Source organism: Branchiostoma floridae, unplaced genomic scaffold (genome assembly GCF_000003815.2).
Source record: "Branchiostoma floridae strain S238N-H82 unplaced genomic scaffold, Bfl_VNyyK Sc7u5tJ_1511, whole genome shotgun sequence".
Taxonomy (NCBI): Eukaryota; Metazoa; Chordata; class Leptocardii; order Amphioxiformes; family Branchiostomatidae; genus Branchiostoma; species Branchiostoma floridae.
The window spans coordinates 88,124-114,950 of NW_023365735.1; the positions used below are offsets into that span (position 1 = coordinate 88,124).

Sequence of the window (26,827 nt, forward strand, 5' to 3'; positions counted from 1 at the left end):
TCTTCCCTGTGATAGGCAACATGAGAAATACATGTACAAGTCTCCCCTACTCATCATCATCGGTCGACATGATCACACATGTTCGCACATGTTTACACACGACGGGGTGATACCGCCCCTTACGAGGTGACATACCCTTTCGCTGGCTAATTACAAGACGGGGATGCGCCAGGTCTCCCGTCCGGGTGAATGATGTAAATCACCGTGTGGCTGATACGGTATGGAGGTTCGCCAGGCCTACAACCGGGTGATTTGAAGTGAATCACCAACTCCAGACAGAATGGTTTGCTCCAACCACACCGCACCATCGCACGTGTGGGGGTTCTTTAACATGCATGGGGTGTGACTCTCCCCATACACGGGACCTCCATTTAACGTCCTATCCGAGGGACGACTCATTTTTCACTTGAGTAAAGTGAGGAAAGTCGTGTAAAGTGCCTTTCCCAAGGGCACAAGACCGGCAACACGGCAGGCGGATTCGAACCGGCGACCTTTCGGTCACAGGCCGAATACACTACCACTGTGCTACGCGGCCTCCCCTACTGACCTGTGACAGGGCCAGGATCTGACTCTTCATGGCGGCCTCCTCATTATAACCTACCCAAGGAGGTACTGCAGCTTCTGTAGGATGGAAACAGGACAACAGTAGGACATGAACAAGACTGTACTGTTAGTTGAATTTTATCCGCGGGGTAGCCTATATCCGTTGTATTTGAAAAGGGAAGATTTAGGGATATCAAGTCGGCGAACGGTGGTTTAAGATTGCAATTGTATTTTCAAAATCTTTTAGTCTAAATCCACCATCCGTCGACTTGATATCCTTAAGCTTAAATCCCGTTTTTAAATACAAGGGATGTATGTTTCTACATAGATAAAGGTGAACTAGTGTTACTCCCCAAACTGGTTTGGATCCGACTGTTTGTGACATATTTTGCGGCATTTTTATTTTATTTTTATTGAGTTTTCCATTTTGTACTGTTGGCCAGCAGACATGAACAAATAGAAAGCCCCACAAAAATGCCTAAAAACAGCCATCACCAAACCTCTGCTTGGAGAGTAAGGGCAAAACACTGGTATAGACTTTTAGGCTGGGACTGAGGGGAGAGCCATCACCACATCCTTGTCTTGTCTTGTTCCTATGTCACCACCTATTTGCTTACCTCGTATAGCCAAAGGAAGAAAAGGAACCTTAACGCACCAAAACATACATTGCCAGCCATAACAAGGGAAGAGCATAAGCAAGTGTAACGGTATTACATATGTATGGCAGGTATTAAACAAAACACACATACCCCTCCTTGATAATTCTGCATTAATAAAAGGAAAAAGAAAGGTAGTCAAATGATATCACTTATCATACAGACACAAACAAACACAACAAAAACTTTCTGGTTAGGACAATATAAACATAAATACTATGTAAGAACATGAGAATGATAAGGCCACAAAAAGGAGGGTCTGTTTCACACACCTGTTCTTATTTGTTGTTTCTCCTGTAGAAATTTGTCTTGTTCCCTCTGAAAATCACCTAGAATGGACTGAAGTACAACAAGAAATACGAGTTAACACTGCAGTTGGGAGCTTACATACTGATTTTACATAAAACGTCTACATGAAGCACATTGACCCCAAAAGTAGTTCACAGGAAAGCTTGTTGCTCTATGTGTACTTGTTCCTAGGCCCTGAGGCAGACACTAGACAATAACCAGCACAAGCTGTGCAGGCAGATGAGCAACACAATGTACAAAAAGACCTTGTGATTGTCTCTTTGTTCTGAATAGTACTCTATAAAGGTAGAAGTCACTAGGGAGATGGCTAACCAAGAATCTGATTAATTTGAAAATATTAAGGTGGAAATATGTACAGAATAAAGAATCCATCCTGTTTTAAACTAACATCTAACAGTTACATTCACTTGCCTTGAATGTTTGTAATCATGCTACCAGTTTGCCTGAAGGATATCCCTGACTATACAATCAAGAGGTCAACTTTGAGACTGCTACCAGTTGAACTACACTGTGGCAGTCTCAAAGTTGACCTTGGTTTAATCCTGGACAGGGCATCTCATTTGGGGATCCCATGTTTGATGAGGTGCCTCTAGCACATTAATGGCAGGGTTCTCCCCAGAATTTTTTAGTATATAGTGGAGGGGCTTGCAAAAAATAACCTGAACCAACGCGCTGCACTTTCATGAAAATGGGTTCATTTTGCAATGACAGAGGGTGTCAAATACTACAAGTATAATAGATTTTAGTGATTCCTTTGTTGTGAAGTGGCAAAATGACTATTGCTCTGATCATTGCCCATTCACAAGTTTTTGCAGACAATGCCGACTGGAAAAGTGATGCCACTTGGCACAAAAGTCTGTGAATTGTCATTAATTTTAGCAAAACTAACAAAGAAAATAGGGAAGAAATACACTAAATTTGAAAAGTAGTGTAGTGGAGCTGGGCTAGGAGTATAGTGGAGGGCCTCCGTTATTCCATCCTCTGGGGAGGACCCTGAAATGGAAAGGCCTAGCAACCCCTCCCTGCAAAAATATACTGGTCAGGTTCATGCTACTGAAACAGCAAGGAGACTTGCTGCCCTATCTGCCACTAGGTACTCTGAGTCTCCAAGCAGAGGTTAGGATCCGGCTGTTTTTCAACGTTTTTTTTAGTCGTTTTTATCAGGCTTTCTATTTTGTATTTTATTTTGCTGTATCAAAACAAAGGTTAGGTTTTTATCTGGCTTTCTATTTTGTATTCATAGGAAAGCTAGGTTTTGACACAGTAAGATAAAATACAAAATAGAAAGCCTGATACAAACGACTAAAAAAAACGTTAAAAAAACAGCCGGAGTCTAACATCTGCTTGGAGAGTACCACTAGGAACTACAATCTGATTGAATGAATGAATGATTCCAGTTTTCCTAGTGATCTGCCTACCAAAGAGAATCATGATTGTTCACAATACATATACATGTAATGTTACTTACAAAGAAACAAACAACACCAAAGCATAAATTTTCCTCACAGTTTCTGACAGGTCCTTTGCTGTTTGCTGGACAGACTTGGTCACCTTCTTGGCCTGCTGGGTGGCAGTCTTGGTGGCCGATGTTGCAACACTGACCAGAAAACCTGAGAAAGGGAAGCAGAAAAAAAACATATGAATGGGGGTCATATGCAGAAATGTAAGAAAGGAGGAGGTAGATGTTTTCCTTTTTTGTTTTGTTTTTTGTTTGTATAACATACCTGGTAAACCGCCTTAACTTAAGGCATAACTCACACCAGATTTGTACAGAAGAGTACTGTACAAGGTGCATATCTGGACAGATTTAATTGATCCACTCACACCGGGAAGGACCCTACTAGTACTCTTTTTGGTCAGTTTGGACACTGTGGTGGGTTCTTTAATGCTTGAGTCGTGGCTATCCCGTGAGGTGGACCAAAGCAAACAAGACTGGACGCTAGGCTAGAGATGTTTATTACTATTATTAAACTAATATTTTTGGAGCCTTTGAATCACAACAAAGACGTACACATCAGCTCTATGAGAAAGCGACCTTGATCCTTGTCTAATGTTGAGACAAATTATGTAACGTTAGACATGTTTGACCTCGCTCAGCTACTCTTCTGGTCTAGCAAGCCTTCTTCGAGACGGGAGGGTCCAGAGTTTGAATCCCAGCCTTTTGCTGCTTACGCAACTTGCGCCCTACCAACAAAAGCTTCCAGTCCACTGTTCCTTGTAGTTATATGATATGAAAGAGAGCTCAGGAATCAATCCGGCTGTACAAACTCTCTACTCAAAGACAGTGTCCTTAATTTTTCCAACGAGTGGAAGACCATGTCTACTTGTATACTGTATATGGCTATTGCTTTGGTCAAAGTCTTTTACAACTTTTCCTTTTTCCACAACTAAACAATGAAATCCACACTAAATGTGGCGAACTGCGCCATTCTATTGTTTACACCTTTTGCACACCTGGTTTAGCCCGAGGGCAGGTATGATCGGACAGGTGGTGAGTCATATATGTCCATAACAAAAGATCACGGAATGACCATAGGATCTTCACAATGGATTCTACAGGTTTCAGTGAGACAATGACAAGTCACTCACTCCCCCACGCCTTGGCTGCTTGTGTGTAGTCCACTTGTTCTCCGCCTCCCTCCGGACTTTTCGTCTCGGAACCACTTTCAGGAGAGGACTTCTCTTCGGGTTGTTCTTCTCCCTCTTTGGTCTCGCTGTTGTCCCCCTTTTCGCCAACTTTCTCCTCTTCTTTGGAGTTTGTAGCGGCCTGGCCACCCCACAAGCTACTCAACATGGCTGGTTTTCTACAAATCCACCCTGTTACGCGAGAAAATCGAATCTAAAAGTCCCAAATCAGGATATCAACATACTTTCATCACAGTTTGTGACGTCTCACTGTCAGTTGACCTGTGACCTTCGGGTTTAGATCTCGCGAGGAAGTCTCGCGCTGGGCGGGGATCCGCGGGGTTTGGTGCACGCTGGGAGCGGATCTTCCTCTCTCCCTCGGCATCCAACATGGTGGGTAGAAATTATCTGACACCTTCGTTCATCTGTTGTAATCTGTCGAAAATAAACGTTATTCTGGTCTAAATCTATGCCTCAAGCTTAGCTAAGGGTATAAAGGTATCGAAGAATAGAAAATGTCGATGCCTGCACTTATTTGAAGTTAGTTATCACTTGAAAGTATGTGTGGTTGCTTACGTTGGAATCGTGTCCTATTCGTCGTCATTTTGTACGTTATCGAGGCAGTTTCTCTGTGAATATGTGTTTGTAATACCCTGCTCGCAGGTAGGAAGAACAACACGTATTTAAACGATGTCATTCTTGTTGAAATGTGTGCTAGTACCCTTTATTTTGACGTCAAAAACATCATATAGTTACCGGCCACCCTTCACAAAACCCTTGCTTTCTCACAAGTCATATCATGACATGGTCATATGTTTCGAAACCCGAACTTAACTCTCATCCTGTGATTTTGTGCCCTTCCAGGCGCGAGGTCCGAAAAAGCATTTGAAGCGCCTTGCTGCGCCGAAGCACTGGATGTTGGACAAGCTGTCCGGCAAGTTCGTAAGTACCTCACCTTTGTAATATTTTGGAAATTTATCATCTTTATGACCGTGTGTTCGCTTATAATTATATGTTTTAATCTTTATTAGGTATGTGATATTATAGGGGACAGCAATTAATGAGACCCAATATAAGTTGCACTAGAAGATTCATGTTACAGTGAAACTTGTATAAGCGACCACGTCCGTAAGACGACCATCGGCCTATTACGACCGCTTTTGGCCGGTCCCGATTTTCCTCCCCATAGACACAAGCATTAAGCAACGTGGCCAAAGCGACCACTTGTCTTCTGTGACCGCGACCACCCTGAATCCGGTCCGCCCGCGACCGAAATGTTGCCGAAGACGACCGCGTCATTTTCAAGTGTGCAGTGGCCTCGCTTTTTGATGATATCCGGCGGGAAATCCGCTAAAATCGGCTTGTGTTTTGGCGAAGAAAACTTGCCGAAACGACTGCGTCATTTTCAAGACTGTAGCAACTGTCGATATTTGATGATAACTCGCGAGAAATATCGCTAAAATTGGCTTATGTTTTGGCAGCTAAAATGTTACCGAAACCACTGCGTCATTTTCAAGGGTTTAACAACATCGGTTTTTTTATTATAACTGCCGGGAAATTACGGCAAAATCCGTCTGTTTGTGTTCTGTTATCGCGCCGAGCCAAAATCAAACATGGCGCCCAAGAGGTCAAACGGTGTCGTTGGGAAAGTCCACTGGGGTGTAGGTAAAAATGTTGCGTGCGTTGTTATTGTGCTCTACATTTAAACCCTACAAAATGCAAATTTATTTTCATAAAACTTGTTTGAAGTTAGGGTAACAGATATAAAATATCTTTATGACTTTATAACGCATTTTATTAGAGAATAAAAGGTGTCTGTGTGTCTTTTTGAGAATCTGCTCACCCTTGCTTCTAGTGTAGCGTCGATTTGTCAACATCTTCATGATTAGAAGCGTCGGTGGGGTTAAACTTGTTTTTCTCGGCAAAGTTTTGCCTTCTGGGCAGCGTTGAGACTTTAAGACCCTCGCCAGAAGAGAAACAAACTCACACACATTATTTTCATGGGTAACATCGTTGAAATGAACCATTTATTTTTCTGCCGTGCTGCCGATTTGAAAGAAGGTTCCCGTCTTGTCGGGTATGTGTGCGCGTGCTTTTTGTTATGGCGGTAAGCTCCTCCAACTTATTTCTGGCCCGTTGGCTGTGATTCACAAAGTAAAGATAGGCAATTAGCGTTGTTAACACGAAAATCGCATTTCAAAACGCTCGTGGGGCGTCGGGTTCTCCACCGAAAACAGCGATGTTTTTGTAGCAATATGGACCATTGTCTTGACGGTGTCGCCTATTCACAAGTTTTTGACAGACAATGCCGGCGGGGAAAATGACGCTGCTCCGGCTACAATTTAGTAGTACAAAAAGCTAAGAAAATTTGAAAGAAAAGCCCTAAATTTTGGAAACGTTTAAATTTTACATCAGTTGGTATAACAATACTATATGAATCATACAAGAATACAACAGTGATAATGTTTCTCATGTGCAAATGTACAGGTTCTAAACTATTTTAAAGACCATTCACTTGGAAATCATTGTGTCTGTCCAATCTTGTCAATTTTTCTTTCTTTGCACAAGAAGACCACGTGTCTAAAACGACCACTTTGCACTGGTCCCCAGGGTGGTCTTCTTAAAGGCATACTACGGGATTTTTGAACAAAACAAAAAGTAGCTTTTCCTACTTTTTCTTTACATTGTTAGCTCAATCAACCCTATAGCATTGCATACCAATATTCATGGAGAGATGCTGCGACATCAATGCACCACATAAGCATGATGTATAAAAATTGTGATCTTCCAAGAAACAGATGGGCACAGGCTGGTTACTGCCTCTGTGTGTTGTTGTTTCTTGCTTATCAGCCTGGCTTCCCAGTGGGGGGCCAGTTGACAGTTCCTCTGAGTACAGTAGACTAGCTGTACAAGGTTTCTTGCAGTTTTGAAGGGAATATGACCTTAGCTTGTTGATATCCTACAAAATAGACTAATAAGTTCATGATTATATGCTATTTTAGAATGATTAGATATAGGTGTTTCCAAAGAAGATCTCCATTGTGTTCTTTATCTGCAGTCTGCCATGCATGTGCTAACTGATTACCCCACCCCAGGGGACCTACCGGTGGCAAGCAAGACCTGGAGGGTCTAACTTGGGGGGACACAAGGTTACAGGGTGCCTAGAGCGGAATGTTTGTAGGCTAATCCTTTACGTTGCAAACGTGAAATAATGACACAAAAGTGTCAAAAAGTGACAAAAAGTAGTAGTAAATCTGATATTTCTTAATTCTAGAATATTTCAAATTTGAGCGCAAAAAACTGCGTAGTATGCCTTTAAACAAGTTTCACTGTATTATTACACTGAAAGATGTCAGAATTGGGAATCTATTGCCGCAAGTCTTGTAATTTTTTACGGACATTAACCAAAAAAATGATACTTCACAATTTTGTAATGAATAGTGAAATTAGTTCAACTAGTTCCTAAATGTACTGTGAAGTTTTTTTACAGAAATAGTGATACTAGAGTTACTACAAGGTAGAGTAGGCCATAGATTTATGTAAAGTTTTCCTACATATGGCCCCGAACAATTGGTCAAAGTATAGTTTTGAGATTGTAGAAATGGAGTTGCCCTGATCGAAGCCATGCTAGACGTTTTAATGCTAGGCGTGGTCAAAACAGGGCAGAGATGAACCATTTTCTCATTGGTCGCTGGGCTGACCAATCCTGTGTCACCTTAGCATTACCCAGGGAAAAGACACTTGTCAATCAATCTGTCTTAACATTCAAAGTTGTCATGTTTGTAGAAAGATGACAGCCAATGACCATGGTCAGTTACAACATGTATTCGGGCATGTGCTGACCCACTAAACATTTTGCAAAGCCATACTTCGGCTGTTATCACCATTTTTACTTGTGAATGAAGAACATGTTACTTTATTGTTGAGTGATTTATCAACCTGATGACACCATTCACAGTAAACAATAAACACCTCAACACCATAATTTTCTTCCTCTCCAGGTTTCTCACCCATCCTGTGGTCCTCACAAGCTGCGTTGGCTGTTAAAACTATTTTTACTTGTGAATGAAGAATATCCTCAAGATCATCTTCATCACAGTAAGCAATAAACACTTCTCCTCCCTCCAGGCTCCTCGCCCGTCCTGTGGTCCCCACAAGCTGCGCGAGTGCCTCCCGCTCTGCCTGTTCCTCAGGAACCGACTCAAGTACGCCCTGACCTACGATGAGGTCAAGCGAATCCTCATGCAGCGCCTCATCAAGGTGGACGGCAAGGTCCGCACCGACCGTTGCTACCCCTCCGGATTCATGGGTGAGTCATCTTGGTGACATACGCTTTAGAACAGACAGAACTATTGACAATCACCAAGAATTCTACTGGAAAGAGTTCAGAATCCATAAGAAAACAGTAACAGACTTTTTTAAGATTAGCTGCAATGTGTGCAGCACTATCTTTAAGCTTAAAGTGGGACTGATGTTTCTTTGTCATTGCGGGTGTTAGTCAGGTGTTACCGTGTATGATGGTCAGGACAGGGCAGGCATGACTAAATATTGCTGTTTTTCTCTCCCTTGTAGATGTGATCACCATTGAGAAGACTGCCGAGAACTTCCGGCTGATATACGATGTGAAGGGACGTTTCACCATCCATCGGATCACTCCTGAGGAGGCCAAGGTAGGATCTGGAACTGTCTTTCAGTATTGATACATTATTCTGAACAGTAACTAACTGTGCTGAACTGACCAGACCACGGTGTAAACTCCATTGTCTTCCAAGACAGAAGGATGCCAGCAATTGTGTGCAAGTCATGACTCTTTCAGATATGCTAGAAAAAGATAGAAGCATTATTGACAGGTTGATGCTTACAATTTATCACTTCCGCCAAGTTGTCAATGTTTTTTTTTTACGCATGACAATAGTATTACCAGTACAGTTGTACTATGGTAGACAGGTTGGACAAGTTTTAAGAAATTCATCGCACCTTTAGGAACTATACACTGACTTGTCTGTCTGTGACCGAAAAAGAATTTTACCAGCCCAATACTTCAAAACAAGACACCAATTTCAATGCTTTCCTTGGTGTGTGTGTATACAGATTTGCAATCTAGAAGCTATGGATGGAAAATAATAGCAATGGCCTAATAGGGACAGCACTTAAAAATCTGTACTGGCTTGTTCAGCATTTCTACTCAGTAGCCCAGTGCCATTGGGCCTATGGATTTGCCAAACTGTTTTAGCGTACCAGCTTTGGTGACACATTCTTTCCATCACAGTGCAAGATCCCACAGCTTTTTATCATCTTTTGACTCACCATTGCATATTTTCTTCTGTCTGTACAGTACAAGCTGTGCAAGGTGCGTAAGGTGATGACTGGACCCAAGGGGATCCCGTGCCTGGTGACCCACGACGCGCGGACCATCCGCTACCCCGACCCCAAGATCCAGGTCAACGACTCGGTACAGGTGGACATCACCACGGGCAAGATCACCGACTCCATCAAGTTCGACACAGGTGAGAAGTAATAGCAAACAGTATTTCATTGCAGGGTTCACGCCTGTGCAGTTGTGTAGGGGGGCCTGTGTTGCGATTTGGGCCCCTACACTCCTTTTCAACCAGCACAGATAAACATTTTCTGTTACAACACAACATTTTCCTGAGCACTGTCTCACCTACGGCATATGTAAAATATTTTGGAGAGCCTCTGCTAAACTAGGCTGAGGTTTGCGCTTTGAAGGCATTGCCTTTAACCAGCTGTCTGCCAATCACAGACTGGCCTAAATGTTTTCTTTAGGTAAAACCCAGGGTTGTAGCCAGTCAGAAATCGTTTTCCGTCCCCCTGATTTTGGATGGCTTCGGCACTGCGTTCCTAGGGGGGTCTGGGGGCATGCTCCCAAGGAAAATTTTGAAATCTAGACCTTCTGAAATGCTATTTCCTACATTTTGAGGGTTATATTTTGCTTACAGAAGACGGAGTGAGCAAAATTTTTTCCCTCCCCAGCTGCAAAATTCTGTCAAAGGACGGGTGCTGGCTGCAACCCTGGTAAAACCTGTATACAAAGTTGAAACCTCAGCCCAGTTTACTAGAGCCTTCCTTCCATAGGTATAAAAGCCGTGAGCAAAGGTATGTAGGACTCAAGGAGAATCGTATCTACTTCTCCTTCAGACCAAGGCATATTTTGAAAATTCATAAAAATCTCTATAAAACTTGTCTTCCAGAATTTTATTTTGCAAGACTTAATGCTGAAGTTTGATTTTGTAACAGCCCTGATCGAAGCCATGATAGATGTTTTAATGCTAGGCGTGGTCAAAACAGGGCAGAGATGAACCGTTTTCTCATTGGTCGCTGGGCTGACCAATCCCGTGTCACCTTAGCATTACCCAGGGAAAAGACACTTGTCAATCAATCAGTCAATCTCAATGTTCAAAGCAGTCATGTCTGTAAGAAATTAAGAAAACAGCCCTTACGAATACCTAAAAAAAGCTCTGCCATAGATACTGCACACATAGACTTCAATACTGTAATGAATTTAGTATGTACGAACTTGCCTTTATGGTGTGATTCTTCCAACCTCTTTGCTGGTCTTGCCAAATACTTTCCTCCAACTCTGGCTTTTTCTCTATTGCTTGATTAGGGGTGGGTACAGAAAATTTAGGTACAGGTACGGTTCAGGTCTGGACCTGCTTGTCTGTGAAAACTGAATGGGCAATACTCAAAACAATGGTCCATTTTGCTAGAAGGAATCTGTATGGTGGAGTATTCTTTCTTCATCAGTGCTCACTGCCTCTGTTAACTTAGACCATTTTATTGATTTTTTTTCAGGTCTGGTTTTCTGGACCAGCCTAACAACGGTTTTGTTCCGGTACCCAGCCCTAGAACTGGTCAATCTTCTGATGTTTGTTCGTTTGTTTCCATAGGAAACGTGTGCATGGTCACCGGAGGCCGTAACTTGGGGCGTGTCGGCTTGGTCACGAACCGCGAGCGTCATCCCGGATCGTTCGACATTGTTCATGTGAAGGACACAGCCGGGCACACCTTCGCCACCCGTCTCGCCAACATCTTCATCATTGGACGGGTTAGTTTCCCTTCTCTAGTCAGGGATCGAAATACTTTTTTTTTGCTACATGCAAAATTGCAAGTTGGCAAAAAATTTACATGCAATTTGAAAAATTTACATGCAAAATATAACTAGGCGGCGAACGCGATGAGGACCACTAGCTTGAATCTGTGAATTTTGATTCATCTAGTAAAGCTACCGGAGAAAGTTACTGGCAAAAACAAGGAAGGATAAACACACACGTCCATTTGTCTTTTTGTCTAAGAGTAGGGGGTCTAATTCCTCAGTATTTTTCCAATAGGCCAGGTATTTTCAACATGCAAGATTGCAAGTTCAGAATAATTTTACATGCAAATCTCAAAAATTATGTGCAAATTGCAAGTTAAGTATGTGTATTTCGAACCCTGCTAGTTCTTTTCCTCCCTCCTTTTTGTAGGATATTTCTGCAGTTAGTTCATTCAAGTTGCTGAGGATGAACTTGTAGATATGCTTAGGCCCAGAAAAAATGTTGTTTCCTGTTGCCCTAGAAAAGCATGTCGACCCTAGCCCTTTTTGGGGTGCCAATGGAGTCACGTAGTTTCCAGTTAGAATTTGTATTCAGCCTGCTGCCTATTCAAGTAATAACACTGCTTGTCCTATCTGATAAAGGGTACATGTAACTGTAATGCACAAAACATAAGTATCACATTGAAATATAAGTGTACTCATGCCTTTCAGTTTTACTTGTTTTCTTCATGCAATTGGATGTGGAACTGACAACTGTTTTGTTTATTTCATCTCCAGGGCAACAAGCCGTGGGTGTCGCTGCCGAAGGGCAAGGGTATTCATCTGTCGATCGCTGAGGAGCGCGACAGGCGGCTGGCCATGAAGGCGGCCACAGCTGTATAGAAATAATAATGAACACCCAGAAATAAACACTGTCCTCATACAAAACTGTGTGTTGTGTTGTTTGTTTTTTTGTGGTGGATGTAAGTTTTCTGCTTTTATACCCCTTTCCACCATGGTGGTGACTGGAGCGACCAAAGATATGACCGGTTGCTCATGTGTTTTGCTGTCTTTTAAGTCATAGTTTTAAGTCTCTCATACTCCAATTGTGCATATCAATCAGTGCATATCAGGGCTGGAGCCAGCTCGAAATGTTTTTCCGTCAGCCAATTACAGTCGTCGCGAAAACCACAAAAATTAATTAGAAGGACTGAACTGAGACCTTGAAAAACGGGTTTTAATGAGATTATCGTATGCGAAAGGGCGCTGACAAACACTGTCATCAATCATAACAATAGCAGAACAAACAGTGTGTGGCTTTTACGGCCGTGGACAGCATCCCCAAGCCGCATGTAGCTTCCACCAAGGATTTTTGTCCGTCAAGGTTGATGGATTGGTTTTAAAATTTTTCCGTCTGACACAGCAAATTTCCGTCCATTGACGGAAAAACGGACGCTGGCTAGAGCCCTGGTGCTTATACTAAATCAAGTTTTGGTCTCTGTGCTGTTGCTCAGTGATCACCATTTAGTGGAAAGGGGTCTAACTCGACCATTCTTCGAGGAGTAAGTAAAAGATAAACACACTGCTAAGTAATGCTATCCACAAAATCAAGGTTGTATGCTGTTACAGAACAAAGTATAGCCAATTATTTCCCTGTCTGCTTCAGATGATAACCATACTTTGTTATAAAATTTATGCATGAACAGGTTGAAGGTCTAGTAAAAAGTATTTCAATAAGAAAATTGCAAGCTACAAACTTGGAATGTCTCTAAACCATAGCTAATGAAGACTAGTGATTAGGGCTGTGTACCTAAATACCCGTACCTGTACCGTACCTATAAAATTGTTTAGGTACAGGTCCGGACCTAAACATCTGTGTACCTGTACCTAGACACACTAAATCACTGTCGAAAACCACTTTTTGAGACTAATGATAAGTAAATTCCCCAAATCAAAGATAACAATTTGATCATCTTGCAGTTAAAAAATGATGACATCTTTGTTTTGAGGTTCAAATATCTAAATCCTCATATAAAGATGTCAATTTATCACTAAAAAAGGACAGCTGGCTACATTTATAAGTTACAGATGATTGATCAAACTTGTTTAGGTACAGGTAAAGGTCCAGACCTGTACCTAAACCTGTGTACCTGTACCTGTACTAACATTTCTTTAGGTACACAGCCCTACTAGTGATGGATGTCTTATATACTTCTAGAGCTTGAATTGTATTTAAATGTTTACACCGGAGTCCAGTCTTCGTCAACGACCGCTCATTGCAAACAGCATGCAGGAATAGAATGCCAAGCTTAATTACAGCAGTGCAAAAGCGCCACCTATACGTTTTCGTACAAATAGCAGAACGGTAAGTAGGAGCAGTCTTATTTGACGACATTTAGCCTGTACAGAGTCATGATGGTCTGACATTAATCTTTCATGCTCGGAATGTTGATACTACACAATCTCTCATTGGATGCCCCTAACTTTCAGCTCGGCTGCCAAAAACGCGATTTAGTCAGTAATACACCAGGAATCTCGAAGCAGAGCTAACGGGCGCAAAGACTACTAGTATCCATGAATTGGGTTGTTGTTTCTCCTCTGTTCCTTTTGTTTGCTACTTACAACAATGTCTTCACTTATCTGTTTCGTCCGCTGTTTGTCTCAGGCTCATTTTCTACTATTCACATCGTCAAAAACACATAAATGGGCAAGACACGGTGGCGGTGGACTCAAGTTATTTAATTAGATTATCTAACGAAATGATATTTTATTCTAAGAAAAAAACAACACTTTGGGGTGAATCTTAACAAGCGCAAATCGAACCCCCGGCCAAAGGAAAGAGGGGCATTGTTTAATTTGCTAGTACATTGTAGCTAAAAAGTTGAGTTGCAATAATGTAGTGTTTGGGAATAAGATATTCAACAGTACAATCAAAGTTCAAACATCGGATAATTACAGATAAAAACACAATCTAACTTAGTAAGTCTCAGTCCAAACGTAAGTCCCAACTCCCGCCCGGCGGAAAAACGCATACAATACTTAGTATACAACTTAAACGTTGAGTAGTTGATGTAGTTTTGGCGTGACAACAACACAAACAATCTCTACCGTCTGGTTTGCGTCAGACAGGACGGAAGACCGCCATGCCAAGTGGAAATCGGCTGACGTTCTAGCGAGCATGATGACGTCAATATCTTCAAGACTGGCGAAAATTGAGCTCTTCTCTTATCTGAAGTTCACTAATTACCGAGACGTTTTGCGTCATAAGATTCTTGTGTTGTACTTGACGTTCAATTTCAACCACTTGGTAGCATGATGAAGTTCAGGACATTGAGGCGCCAATTATACCCAATGGCTTAGTAACGCTACTTTACAGCTATGCTGTAATTTATTGAATGAGATGAATGAATGACCTTTATTGTACATTTGTGCTCAAACAAGCTAAGTACAGGTCGTAGCGCTGTTATTGTGTTGTTTCTATGTATGCACATATGCCCAGGATTGCCTGAAAAACAGGTCTAGGTTGGTTGACCTGAGCTGTATTATCCCTGGTTAAATAAATAAAGTGAAAGTGAAGCTCGCATATTAACGTTACACAACAAACAACATTGCAACTTTTGTACGCTCGGAAGTTGGCTTCACGTTTCCTAAGGTTCCTATGACGTATTCACCTCTGTAATCTTGACATCGTAGCCTGCTAATTTGTTCTGAAGAGCGCTAATTGTAAATACTACAATGTGCTGACGTCATGACGAAGATGTCGCGTGATAACTCGAGAGCTCAGACGGGTGAGATTAGATGATTAGAAATTCGGTAATAAGAAAGGTCAAGGGAAGTCAGAGGAGGTCGTGTCCCTATGACCTTCACTTGACCGTGTTCCATCCAGGATGACTTTAACTGTCAACGTCAATGTTATGCTTTTGGGCGTATCTTATTACCTGGATTTCTAACTCTCGTCGACGTGTCAATGTTAGTATGCATATCATACAGATAAAAAATTCAAATAATTATTTGTTCTTGAGTGGATACTCTCTCTTCGCAGTCGGAGGCTGAATTGAGAGGAGCTTCACAAACGTTCAAACGCGGGGCTAAATCGTAAGGGTCTTGGGCGGCTACCATTCGGCGCTATACGACAGTCATTGTCCCACGTGCGGCCAAAGGACGTGTAGTTTAAAGCACTCGCACCGGGAAGGACCCTTACTCTTTTCGATAAGTGCGGTGGGTTTTTAACGCTCTCGAGGTGCGGCTCTTCTCAAGCACGAGACCTCAATATGATGATCCGAGGGACGGTCCTAAAAACTTGTAGGACAATCTATTTTCGCGAACATACAGTTATTTTCGGGCCCGTTGGATGCGCTTAGTAAAGTAAGCGTTGTTTTAGATGAAACTAGTATACAACAAGAAAGAGATTTCCGGTTTTCCAAAAAAAAACGGTTTTCAACGTTCCGGTTTTAACCAGACTTGAACCGAAAGTTATAGCAAGTCCAATTCCGGTTCGGCGAACCGGTACGCACCACTAGTCCTAACCGAAGCTAGGTACTCAGTTTCACATGAATGAAGTGAAGAAAGTCGTGTTTTTAAAAGTGCCTTTCCCAAGGGCACATCATCACGTCAACGGATTCGAACCCGGAACCTCTAGGTATTTCCTTTTACTGTGAAGTATTTTCTGAAACGGCGAACTTGGAATGAAAGCAACTTTTCTGCAGTTTCAGCATGCCGCCGCTAGAGGACTCTATTCCGTCTTCGAAGTCTGGCGCTGACTAGTTAGTGTATTGTAAACCCGACACAGCACATTTGTACAAGTTTATATATTAAACGGAGAAAAACATTCAAGCAGAGGATCGGTTTCGGATGTTTTAAAACGGCCTTTGGATATCAAGAAAACTGGACAAAATAGAAACCCGACAAATACGCCTAAAACAGGAGAAAAACAGACAAAGTTTCTAAACCCGGTGAGTAAACGGCCGCCAAATTACACTAGCCTGGGGACCATCCGTATTCTACCAAGTGAGTGTAAGGAGCCCACTACTACTTGACTCACTACCTAAGGAGCCCGGTATAATACGGATGGTACCCTGGCTAAAACTACACAAGACGTATTTTTGAAAATGAATAAAGATTACGTTGAAGTTGTGGCATTATTTTTGCATATTTTACTGTACATATTTCTATTTTTCATTTCCACACACAGCCCGATCGGGCCCCGGTTAGGAAATGTGACGTAGGCTTCAGCGACTAATGCGAGGATGTTATCTGTACAGTGACATCCTTAAAATGTAATTACGGAGTTAAAAAGAACAGAAAGTCTCTGATTGTCGTTACATCGACATTTCTGCTGACAGCTTCATCGGGAAGGAAACCAGCACACCTGACAACCTGAAGTTATGCTGTAAGGGGTCAAGTAGGGTCAGAGTACTGTAGGGCATCATGTACCAGAGCAGTATGCACTGGAAATATAAGTGCGAACTTCATGTATTTTTGTCATTAAGCCTCTAGCCGCTGAAGAAGTTGTACGTACGTACGCAACGAAAACGGTTTGGTATGCTGAATAAAAAGTTCTAAACTGCAACTTTGCGGTTCCAGATGTCTTACTGATACCCCCTTTCCACTAGGACGGCGCTCTCGCCGCGCTCGCTCTCTCTGTGACCAAGAATTTGACATATCGCTCAACGAATTGTGTAAGAAAGAAACGAATTGTGTTTTGTTGTCTTCTCAGTCGCACTTTTACACTTTGTATGATATGCCCAGTGTGAAAGTGAAGGTTACACATATCCTATTCAGGTCGCAGTGAGAGCGCAGTGGAAAGGGGGCCTGAGGGATGACTGCGGTGCGATAGAAGTCGGTTAGCTGAGGGATGAGTCTACTTTACTCTATACAGCCCACCTGACAACCGGACCAGGTGTGCCACCTCCCGCACATCAAAGGGCGCCGCTCCCGTGTGTCACGGCAGAACAAAAACCGGCGGACGGCAGCATGAAATAATGATGATTCTGTGGGACAAAGGCGGGAGCGTCTGGCGCGTTTTTTCTCTCAACTCCTGACTGGCAACGGAACAAACAACACCTACCTAACAGGTGTACTACTAGTATTGTAGGCCAGGTCACACAGGGTAGCCTCTACCTAATCCCCAAGCAGATCCTGACAAACTGGCCAAAGAGTGTAGTCAGCCCAAATGTGTCCATTTGCCTTGTAGCGAAACACACTCCTAGGCCGGCTTCACTCCTCTGACAGCTTTAGACACTATCTTATGCTACCGTAGGATCTGCTTGGAGATTAGCCCCTACCAGGCTAGCCTGAGTACCATCCTCCGTAGTGACCGTTGGCTCAAGACGTTAGCAAGCGAAAGTATTGAGTCAGTGGTCACTACGGCACGGAGGATGGTACTGAGGCTACTACTACTAGGCTCCACAGGTGGCTGGAAAAATAGTAGAAATTGTCCAAATAGACAACAAAAAACACAAAAAAGGCATAGATAAAAACCAAACCAAAGAAGGCATGGCTGATTGTTTGTTTGTTTATCAAGGAATCATACAGCCACTACTGTTCCTGAAGTCCTTCCATAGTAGAGTTTCCCTAGTTGCAATCTCTGCTCCTAACTCCTCACCACGTCTACAGTTCAGTGCAATATGAAAATGATACCTGATAGGGAAGTTTCTTACTCCAAAGTCAACTTTGCGCTTTCTAGAAACCTCAATGTCGTGCCCGCCCTTCCACGATAGACTAAATGTATTTTCTTTCCCAGGGGCAGGTTCTCACCAAAGCCAAGTTTGTTTAGCCGACTTTAGAACAGTTTCCTGTCTGATGACCGAGACGGGGACAAACTTCCCAGTCCGTCCGTCGGGCTCGCTCGGGCAGGAAACGAGGGAAATTTGCTGTTTTCCCAACGATTGAAGGAATGCATGGAACTCTGGGCTTCTTTAGCCGCTCAATTAACAGGATAAATTAGCTTAATTGGGCCATTAATTTGCTAGAAAAGTTTAGCCGCAGGGTCAACAGGTCGACTAACCGATCTGAGAAATTATCTATTTGGTTACTTTCTGCAAGGAGTTTTGAGCCGCCAAAGAAGTTTAGAGAGTGAATCTTCAAGCAGATGTTTGGTTTGGCGCGTTTCCGTATGTCTGTTCCCTAGTATCAATACCTCCCATCAAAATAATGTAAGTTGCTGTATGAAGTAATTGGAAATGACGCTGTGTTTTTTTTATAAACTTCTGTCTGAATAAAAAGAAAAAAAAACTCATAATATTTAACGTTAACACTGACATAGATGTGTTGGCTCCTTTGCTGTACCAAACAAGTTTCCGGATAGCCTGAGTACCATCCTCCGACGACGACAGCTCCCCAAGCTAGTTTTCGAATGTCTGTTCGACTTTCGATTCAGCGATACAAAGTTGTCTTTTCTTCTTTTCTTTTTTCTCTCTTGTCGGAAGATTAGTTTATCATTACAGCCGACATTATTTGCTAATACTGAACAATATGGAAGCAGATTCGGGAATAAAGAAGACAAAATTGGTCATGCCATGTACATGTACTTGGAGATATTAGGCCGGCCATGTCGATTTGATTATATGGATGGCATCTACGCGTGCATCGCTTTTCGGCCATTTCCAAAAATAAACGTTAACGTTTTCAAGCATACTGTAAATCACAAAATGAGCTAGAGATATGCCATAGAATGCAAAAAAATATCGGGAAACGTTTACTTTTGTCATAGAATGGCAAGGTCAATTCCAAGGTCATAGAAGATGTGAAGAACAAATAAAATGAACGATCTATTGTTCGACATACCATACTCTAGTGTTTTCAGTCATTTGTTCAACCTTCCTAACCACTTAGATTTCATACTGAATACAGTTTTTTTGCCAAACTTTTTTGATTCTCACGCTCGCATTAGTTTGGGGGTTCCCATAGGAGGTTATTCATATAATAAAATAAAAATGGCTGAATAGAAGCATATGAAAGTTTGGTTGTTATTTTTCCCATCAGTTCTCGCTATGTCCGGAATTCCCGCCGCACGCCGCAACATCCGGGTTCTCACGACGAACAGGTGCAATGACGTTTTCACAGATTTCATGAATTTAGGAGAAAACTGGTTACCAGATCTTCTGTGGTGCCACAACAGTCAACTTAGACTCAGACGAAGGGATAAATAAAACAATCTGCGTGTGAAAGACTCTATGTGTTTTGTTGTCTTTTAAATCATATTCTGATTATGAATTGAAGAGTTACACAAATGCAATTTTGGTCTCCGAAGTTGACGTCTAGTAGTGGAAAGGGGTTTTTAAGCCAAGTCGTTCTTGGAATAAAACTCCTCTGCCGGCTAAACTCCTTCCCCAGCTTATGATACTATCTTATGCCACCGCAAGATCTGCTTGGAGATTATACTTGGCCCATAGGGAAAGAATGGTCCACTCAAGGTCCTTTAAAGCATCACTAACAACTGTTTCTGACACGTGTCCCTTTCCGGTGACCGTGCGTATGGAAGAGGAAAAGTTTGTTTACAGTAGAAGGTGCGACAAAAGGCCTTGGCGCATACCGAGTCCGCTCTGAAGTTTCCAAGGTGATATGACGTCACTGCAGTCATGACGTCACGACGTTGTTTGTCGGCCGAAATTAACCTCTGACAATGATGCTGCCGTCATCACGAATTGTCCTCTTCAGTCCGTTTGCACAACATGTTAGTTTGGATGTTTTAAAGTGCATGTACTTGCTTTGTCCTGTGCATGTTTTAAACGCACAGCACGCTGTGACTCGCGGTCGTGCAAAACGTGTGGCACTGCTATTAGATGTGCTGTACGTGCCAGTGAGAGACCACGTCATCGCTCACGAGTAGTATGTATGACTTCCCAACACAAAGATCAGCGGCAGGATTCACACGTGCAATATACTAGTATTCAAGTCCGTATGGAATTGTTAGCCTCTATCAGGCTCCACAGGTCGCTGAAAAAGTCGTAGAAATTGGACAAATGTAGACACATAAATTGCCAGAAAGGATTTAGCTGTCAGAGAGACTTTGATACTTTAAGAGTACGCGTATACGGTTTGCAACCAGCTAACTCTTCTGGCGTGTCCGTATGAGATCCATATGGAGGTCTTAGCCTCTACCAGGCTCCACAGGTCGCTTGAAGAATAAGAAGAAATTGGCCAGATAACATGCCAGTGGAATCAGCTGGTCGTGCACCATACTCCTCGGCCAGCTAACTCCTCTGGCATGTTTTGCATCTGTATTTCTCCAATTTCTCATTTTTTCCAGCACCTTTGGAACCTGGTAGATGCTAACACTTCTATACGGCCCTTAAACGGACTTGAATATATACGCAGGTGTGAACCCACCTAACGGACGTGCAAAACCAGTGGGCCTGACCATGAGATGTACGGTACGTGTTGAGACACCACGTCATGTGCTACGCGTCATGTATGGCTTCTCACCACGCAAAGATGAGCAGTTCTAATCTAAAGAGCCTCGTGTGCCCTTGAGTACAGCTGACAAGTGTTTACGTGGAGAAACCACGGCTTGAAGAGGTTTACAAAACGCGCTCATACAGTACAGTGCTGTACTAGTACATGTATCTGTTTCCGATTCTCCAGAGTAGTTGTTCAGGATTCTGTGTCCTCAATCGGTGGACTTGCAAAGTGTTGTGTACGTTGGGAGAAAACACGAAATCACACAACAAAAGGGTATCAAAATCTTTCTACTCAGACCTATTAAATGCACACTAATTTTCATTATTCCTTTGTCCACTTTTGTAGTGAATAGTCTGTGTTGATGATTTTCTCTAGAGCAGTTGTTCGGGATTCTGTGTCTTCTGTCAGTGAACTTGCGAAGTGTTTATGTCGGGAGAAAACACGAAATCACACAATACAACAAAAGGGCATCAAAATATTTCTACTTGGTTTAAAGACCTAAATGCACACTCATTTTTGTAGTGTATGGTCTGTTTTATGTTAATTTTCTTGTCTGTCGTGTGTCACGAGTTCCACGTCATGTACTAGTAACATTTCACGCAAGATCAGCAGTTCTCTTGTGCCCTTGAGTACAGCTGACAAGTGTTAACGTGGAAAGAAACCGCGGCTTGAAGAGGCTTACATAAAGCGCTCATACAGTACTGTACTAGTATCTGTTTCCGATTGTCCAGAGCGCCTTTCTGGTGTCAATGACGACCCAAGGTCGACTGTTGTTGAGGATTCCGTGTCCTTCAGTGAACAAATTTTACTTGGTCTTACTTAGTTATACTATGCAAACTGAGAGAGGCACTTTTTATTTTCATCCATAGTGCTGAATAAAATCCCAAGTTAATGCATAGAGCTGTCGTCTGGAGGACACACGGATTTGTCTACAGTAATCGAATTTTGCGTCCCGAAGAAAACTTAGCTCAACATTTGAATCCTCTGAGTGACATGCTATCGTCCATGTTGTATCGATGGGAAAGGCACTTAACCCGACTTTCCTCACTTCAACCAGGTGTAAAACGAATATCTCACTTCTTCAATCCGCTTCAGAAGTTTTTGCCCCTGATGTCCAAAAACTAGTCGCTAGGGGGCTCAAAAGTATGTCACTTATTTCTGGGCACAAGACTTTAGAGCTATCTATGTTTTTGGACATCAAGTTCTTCTGTGTCTGAATATAAAAATAGATACGAGAAAATGATGTCGTTGAGCAAGTGATATTAGACAACATGCCCAGTGGTCATCGTATCATTGGAAATGAAGTGATTCGCGAAGTGTTATCCTTCCTTGAAAACCCTTGGTACAGTAAAAAAAAGGTCAAGCAATTTTCTGTTTAAAATTATAGATAATCCCATTACATTTCTAGCGTTTTTATTTAAAAAAAAATACCAGGAACGTCGAATACACGGATTAAGTAGAGGTTAGGTTCCGGTTTGTTTTTGATGCCTTTTAGATGTTTTTGTCTGCCTTTCTAGATCTTTCTAGGAAACCCGACAGAGGTTAGGCTCCGACATGTTTGTTGCTGTTTCTTGGCGTTTTTGTCGGTCTTCCTAGAAAGTTGGACCATAGAATACGTGACGACCAGAACATAACAAATACGGCTGAACAATGCTTAAATAGCTTTGGCAAATCTTCAGAGCACGCGGCAAACGTACACGCGTTATTTTGGTTCTGGGTAAGTGGGCGGCCGCTTCTCCTGAATAGGTTGACGCAAGCAACAGGATTTGTCAATGACGCTAAACATAAACTGTTTTCGTCAGCTCACAATGTTTTCACTTTCGCTCATTGTTCTTTCACCACTGTGCATAATTTCGCGCGAAAACAACGTTTATTCCCTTACAGAGGCGTTTCAGTTTACATTCACTGTTCGAACAAAGACACAAAACTCACTTACAGAACGTTCATTGACCCTTGGAGTCCACCCGTCACAGAAGTCATGGGAGTGATTTAAAGTACCTGTTACTTTTGAACATTTTTTTACATATTTCTATAAGGGAGAGGAGATAGGCGCCGCCAGGGGACTAAAATGCCTATTGATACAGCACATCATGTTGTTCTGCCCCTACGGCTAATTAATCACCCTACGGCTTAGCCTGATTTAATCGCGCTTCTCAGGCCCGTCGTACATTGGAGGAGTCTACAAGCTCCGGATAGCGGAGTTTGCGTTACACAGACTACCTACGGCTGATTAAAAGGCTATGGGACGAATGAATGAATGAATGAGGGTTCATCGGTAATGGTAAATCGACATAGTACAATTTTACACGTTATTTCACATTGTGTACGGAACAATCTAAGAAAATCTTACTATGACAATTTCGCAGTAATATTATCCTAGTGTTCAAATAAAATGTACAATGAAAGTGATAAAGGTCATAAATATTATTGCACCAATACTGGCAAATATATACAAGCGAACAACTTTCGACAAGACAATAGTACAGTAGCAATGACTTATAGGAGGTTATACTTATATATAGCAACGTTAGTCCTTGGCAGTAAGTTAACGTTAACGTTGTTTAGTGATAACGTTAACAATGTTGCATTGTTTAGTCTCAACGGCATGAAAAATCAAGTGTTTTCATAGATGACATCCACAGTCATATTGTTCCCCACAACTGTGATTCCGTTTAGGACACCAAAAACAACACGTCTTTTCTTCCAGACGACCCTCAGTTGACGTTCCCGGTTCGACCTTGAACAAAACAGTCTGACGAACATGACACGACCCCAGGCGTGACGTCAGCGATGACGCAGCGCTGTTCCCTAGTTCAGACCGGAAGTAGCAGACGACGCGGCGCGTGTTTCCGGTAGCTGGAGGGTTATGACTGGAGGGGTGGGGTATAATCACATGCTACGTGATGTCTAGACTCAAACCAAGGTGTGGACATGGATCGTAGTATAAGGAAGACCAACGGATACTATGACTTACAGGGCAACACACCCTACTGTGTTGAAAGTATAAGTCTTATTTTTAATAGGAAAGGTCAACAAAATAACAATGACATTTCTTATATAATGAGAATGATCTTTATTGTACATTATTGCCCAACATGGGCTAAATGCATCGAGTTAGATATCTAAAGTAGAGGTGTAAAGATGTTGCAAAGAGTCTCTTCTCTCTTTTTAAAACTTGTGTAAACAAATTTACATAACGTAAGCTTTTCCAGTACGTTGTACCTATTAGTCGACATAACGTATCCAGGTACTCAAGTAACTGTAGATTATATAAGTCCAGTTACTTGAAAAACTGCTGTTTTGTGTATCTTATCAACTGGATGTCTAACCTTCAACGAGGAAATGGGAGAGTTCGTGATTCTAATTAAGTCCGGCCAACGATATCCATCCAAGAATTCGGTCACGCCTTGACCCCGAAGATCTGCTTGGAGATTATGACAACACTAATCATAGACAGATCAACGTGTTATCGAGTCTGAGAGATGTTTCTACAATGGTCTTGTGACTTCCTTATTGAGTATTTCCTAAAATCCAGCAAATATGATGTTAGCGGAAAAGCAGGAAACACATAACTTGTACCATCACTTATGTAATGCTCCTGGTTATATTTCGCTTCCGTATTTTCTGGACAGATCTTTATTTGGTTCCGCGTTTCAGCATACTCCTACGCTGCGCTATCCCGTGGTACACACGAGTGAATTGAATCAGGCATTCGTGATGCCGCGGGACAGTCCCACTCTCCAAGCAGAGGTTAGGCTCCGGCTTCTATGGACCGATCCCCAAACCCCGCCCCCTGTTCGATCACGGTTCTATTTCGAACACCTCCGTCAAAAATAGCCATCCCATTGGAGCAATTATTGACGGAGGTGTTCGAAATAGAATACGGGGTTCTATTTGTTCGATATGGCGTTCATCAGGATCGGTCCATTGGACCTCGTGTTAGACGTTTTATTAGGCTGGGACCCAAGGATAAGCCATCCAGCGAAAAGATTGAGCCAGAAGCTACTAAGAAGGACGGTACCAAGGGTTGCGTTTTATCGTTTTCTACTTTTCCGGTATTCTTTTGGCTGGCGGACATTAAGAAGATCTGATAAAATACAAATGACTATAAAACGTATATCATAGATCAGATGTCCGAAACAAACTGCTTGGAGAGTTGGTCTAACTTCTGCTTGGAGAGTTGGCTACCCCTGCGTAGGAGTATGTAATGTGTATCAGTAGTTCCTGATACGGCACTCGTGATCTCTTTTATATAAAACCAGCGTGAGATGTACTGTGGGTGTCTCGTGAGTTTGACATCATGAAATTGTACCATAAAATGACTGAAATATAATTTCAGGTGTGACAGTGGCTATGAATAGCCTCTAGATGTCAGTGTGAGTGTATATCGCTAGCAAAAAACATTCAACAGTTTCTGTGATTTTGTTTCTGCTAACATTATCACGCAATTTCATGTTTCATATCCATTGCCAAGTTCCTTAGTTCAAAACACAATTTTTTCCCTCTCTTAAAAATAAATACTCTCCAAGTAGAGGTTTTGTACGTTTTGGTTGTAACAAACTGTGATCTAACCTCTGCTTGGAGTAGTACATTCAAACAACGGTGCAAGTGTGCTTACTTTATAATATAATGACTTTGTTTCTTGAGAAAAAAACGAAAGAGATTCCACGGTGGTCTTGTTTTTTCTAATCAAGTAACCGGTGTGGCGTGGGTTTACGTTTAGAATACAGGTAACGGATGTTCACCTGTGAGACAATAAAAAGGAAATGTCTGTCTAGGGGACAGGTATTTCGGACAAAACGCACAGCCAAAGCAATGCGAGACATACTTAGTATTCATAGGTCCAAATACGGCTTTACTGAGAAGTTATCTTCCATTCAGAAACTATCAATTATGAAGACGTGCGTCACTCGTTTCGACCATCGGCTAGGGATATTTCGCAAACCACGCTCTGGTAGTGTTCTAAACGCAATTGCGTGTTTATGAGACGAATAAAACCTCTGCAGTGTGCATACATTTAGTATTATAGCTTTTAGATGGTAGATTTAGATTTTTGGGTCGTTTTCGTGTTATTTTCTGTGAATTTCCCCTTCAGAAATTGCACAGAAAATCCCCTAGCACGTGGGCGTGTCCCATAACTACGATAGGCCTAACCCGAATTACGTGTTTGTCACACCATTCTGCGGGTTATCGCGATAAAAATAGATTTCAACTGGTGTTTGAACAGGCTTTAGCATTTGCGTACGTGAGTTCCGAACAATGAATAAACATATATCTGTTACTTTCCAAGCAGAGGTTAGGCTCCGGCTGTTTTTTTAGTCGTTTTTATCGGGCTTTCTTTTTTGTATTTTATCTTGTATTGTCAAAAACTAACAGACTGGACACAGCAAGATAAAATACCAAAAATTGAAAGCCCGATAAAAAAAGACTAAAAAACGTTAATAAACAGTCGGAGCCTAACCTCTGCTTGAAGAGTATGTATGTCTCCTGGCATTGTATGCTTTACATTTGTGACTTCCAGTGTTCCACGCTATTTTTTCAAGAAGATAATTGTTTTCTTTTCCTGTGTTGTTTTTACTGATTGCAAAAATAGCATTAACCTATACACATCCTGAATCACATTGATTGCCACGCTATTGTTTCAATGTAAGCTAATTTATTATATCACTTGTTTTTACTTTACTTGTGCTATCTTTTAAAGAATTACAATTATCATCCTGTGCATTTTGATGTTAGTTTTAATTACATATTTGGTTTTCGTGCTATTTCTTTGAGGAGCCGGTCTAGTAGTAGCTGACTGCTCTCAGTTGTTTTTTAAAATCTGAAAAGTCGAATAAATGAAGAGATAAACGTATAGCTCTACAGTGGTGTTGTACGTGTAAGTTTTTAAAGTGTTACACATCAAAACATATTAGGCATATGATACGTGTCAAGTGTAGGATCAACAGGAATTACGTGGCCGGTTTAACGTTTCAGTTCAGGCTATATTGATAAAAATAGACTTTGAATTATACTTGAAGAGTTGCGAGTGTTTGCGTACGTGCACAGGTACGTGTGTTTTGGGTGTTGCGTTTCAACGTATAAATGTGTTACACTCTTGCTTTTGTCTTAGATGAAATGTACTTGTGATTTGGGTGTTATGCTTTATTTTATTTTCATTTCTCCCTGTAAATATTGTTGTTGTTGATAATTTTTGTTGTTGCGCTTCAAAGTATAAATGTATTATATCACTCTTCCTTTTGTCTTAGATGAAATG

The 26,827-nt window shown here is 41.9% G+C and overlaps 2 protein-coding genes and 2 non-coding genes across 10 annotated transcripts in view; 3 read left to right on the forward strand and 1 right to left on the reverse strand.

Annotated features, from left to right (window-relative positions):
* LOC118407959 (synapse-associated protein 1-like) overlaps positions 1-4,346 on the reverse strand; it is an 11,798-nt gene extending 7,452 nt beyond the window's left edge. For 5 of the 7 annotated variants that reach the window (XM_035808552.1, XM_035808547.1, XM_035808551.1 and 2 more), the window contains exons 1-5: positions 4,098-4,340; positions 3,015-3,118; positions 1,472-1,538; positions 1,293-1,307; positions 548-621 (exon numbers count right to left, since the gene is read on the reverse strand). In XM_035808552.1, the coding sequence (XP_035664445.1) occupies positions 548-621; positions 1,293-1,307; positions 1,472-1,538; positions 3,015-3,118; positions 4,098-4,302 (465 nt within the window). In that variant the 5' untranslated portion in view covers positions 4,303-4,340. Of the gene's footprint in view, positions 1-547; positions 622-1,292; positions 1,308-1,471; positions 1,539-3,014; positions 3,119-4,097 lie in introns of all 7 variants that reach the window. The other 2 variants (XM_035808553.1, XM_035808548.1) reach the window with 1 other exon arrangement.
* An 87-nt stretch (positions 4,347-4,433) lies between these two features.
* Positions 4,434-12,101, forward strand: LOC118407960 (40S ribosomal protein S4, X isoform-like). Its single transcript, XM_035808554.1, has 7 exons — positions 4,434-4,526; positions 4,998-5,075; positions 8,262-8,442; positions 8,706-8,803; positions 9,469-9,640; positions 11,045-11,202; positions 11,968-12,101. Exons 1-7 carry the CDS (start codon positions 4,524-4,526, stop codon positions 12,070-12,072), a joined length of 795 nt encoding a protein of 264 aa, XP_035664447.1. The 5' UTR covers positions 4,434-4,523; the 3' UTR covers positions 12,073-12,101.
* On the forward strand, positions 7,739-7,876 carry LOC118407969. The gene has a single exon (XR_004830225.1). It is a non-coding gene; the product is annotated as a small nucleolar RNA SNORA16B/SNORA16A family (small nucleolar RNA).
* LOC118407970 lies at positions 10,387-10,524 on the forward strand. Its single transcript, XR_004830226.1, has one exon. It is a non-coding gene; the product is annotated as a small nucleolar RNA SNORA16B/SNORA16A family (small nucleolar RNA).
* Positions 12,102-26,827: the final 14,726 nt, after the last annotated feature.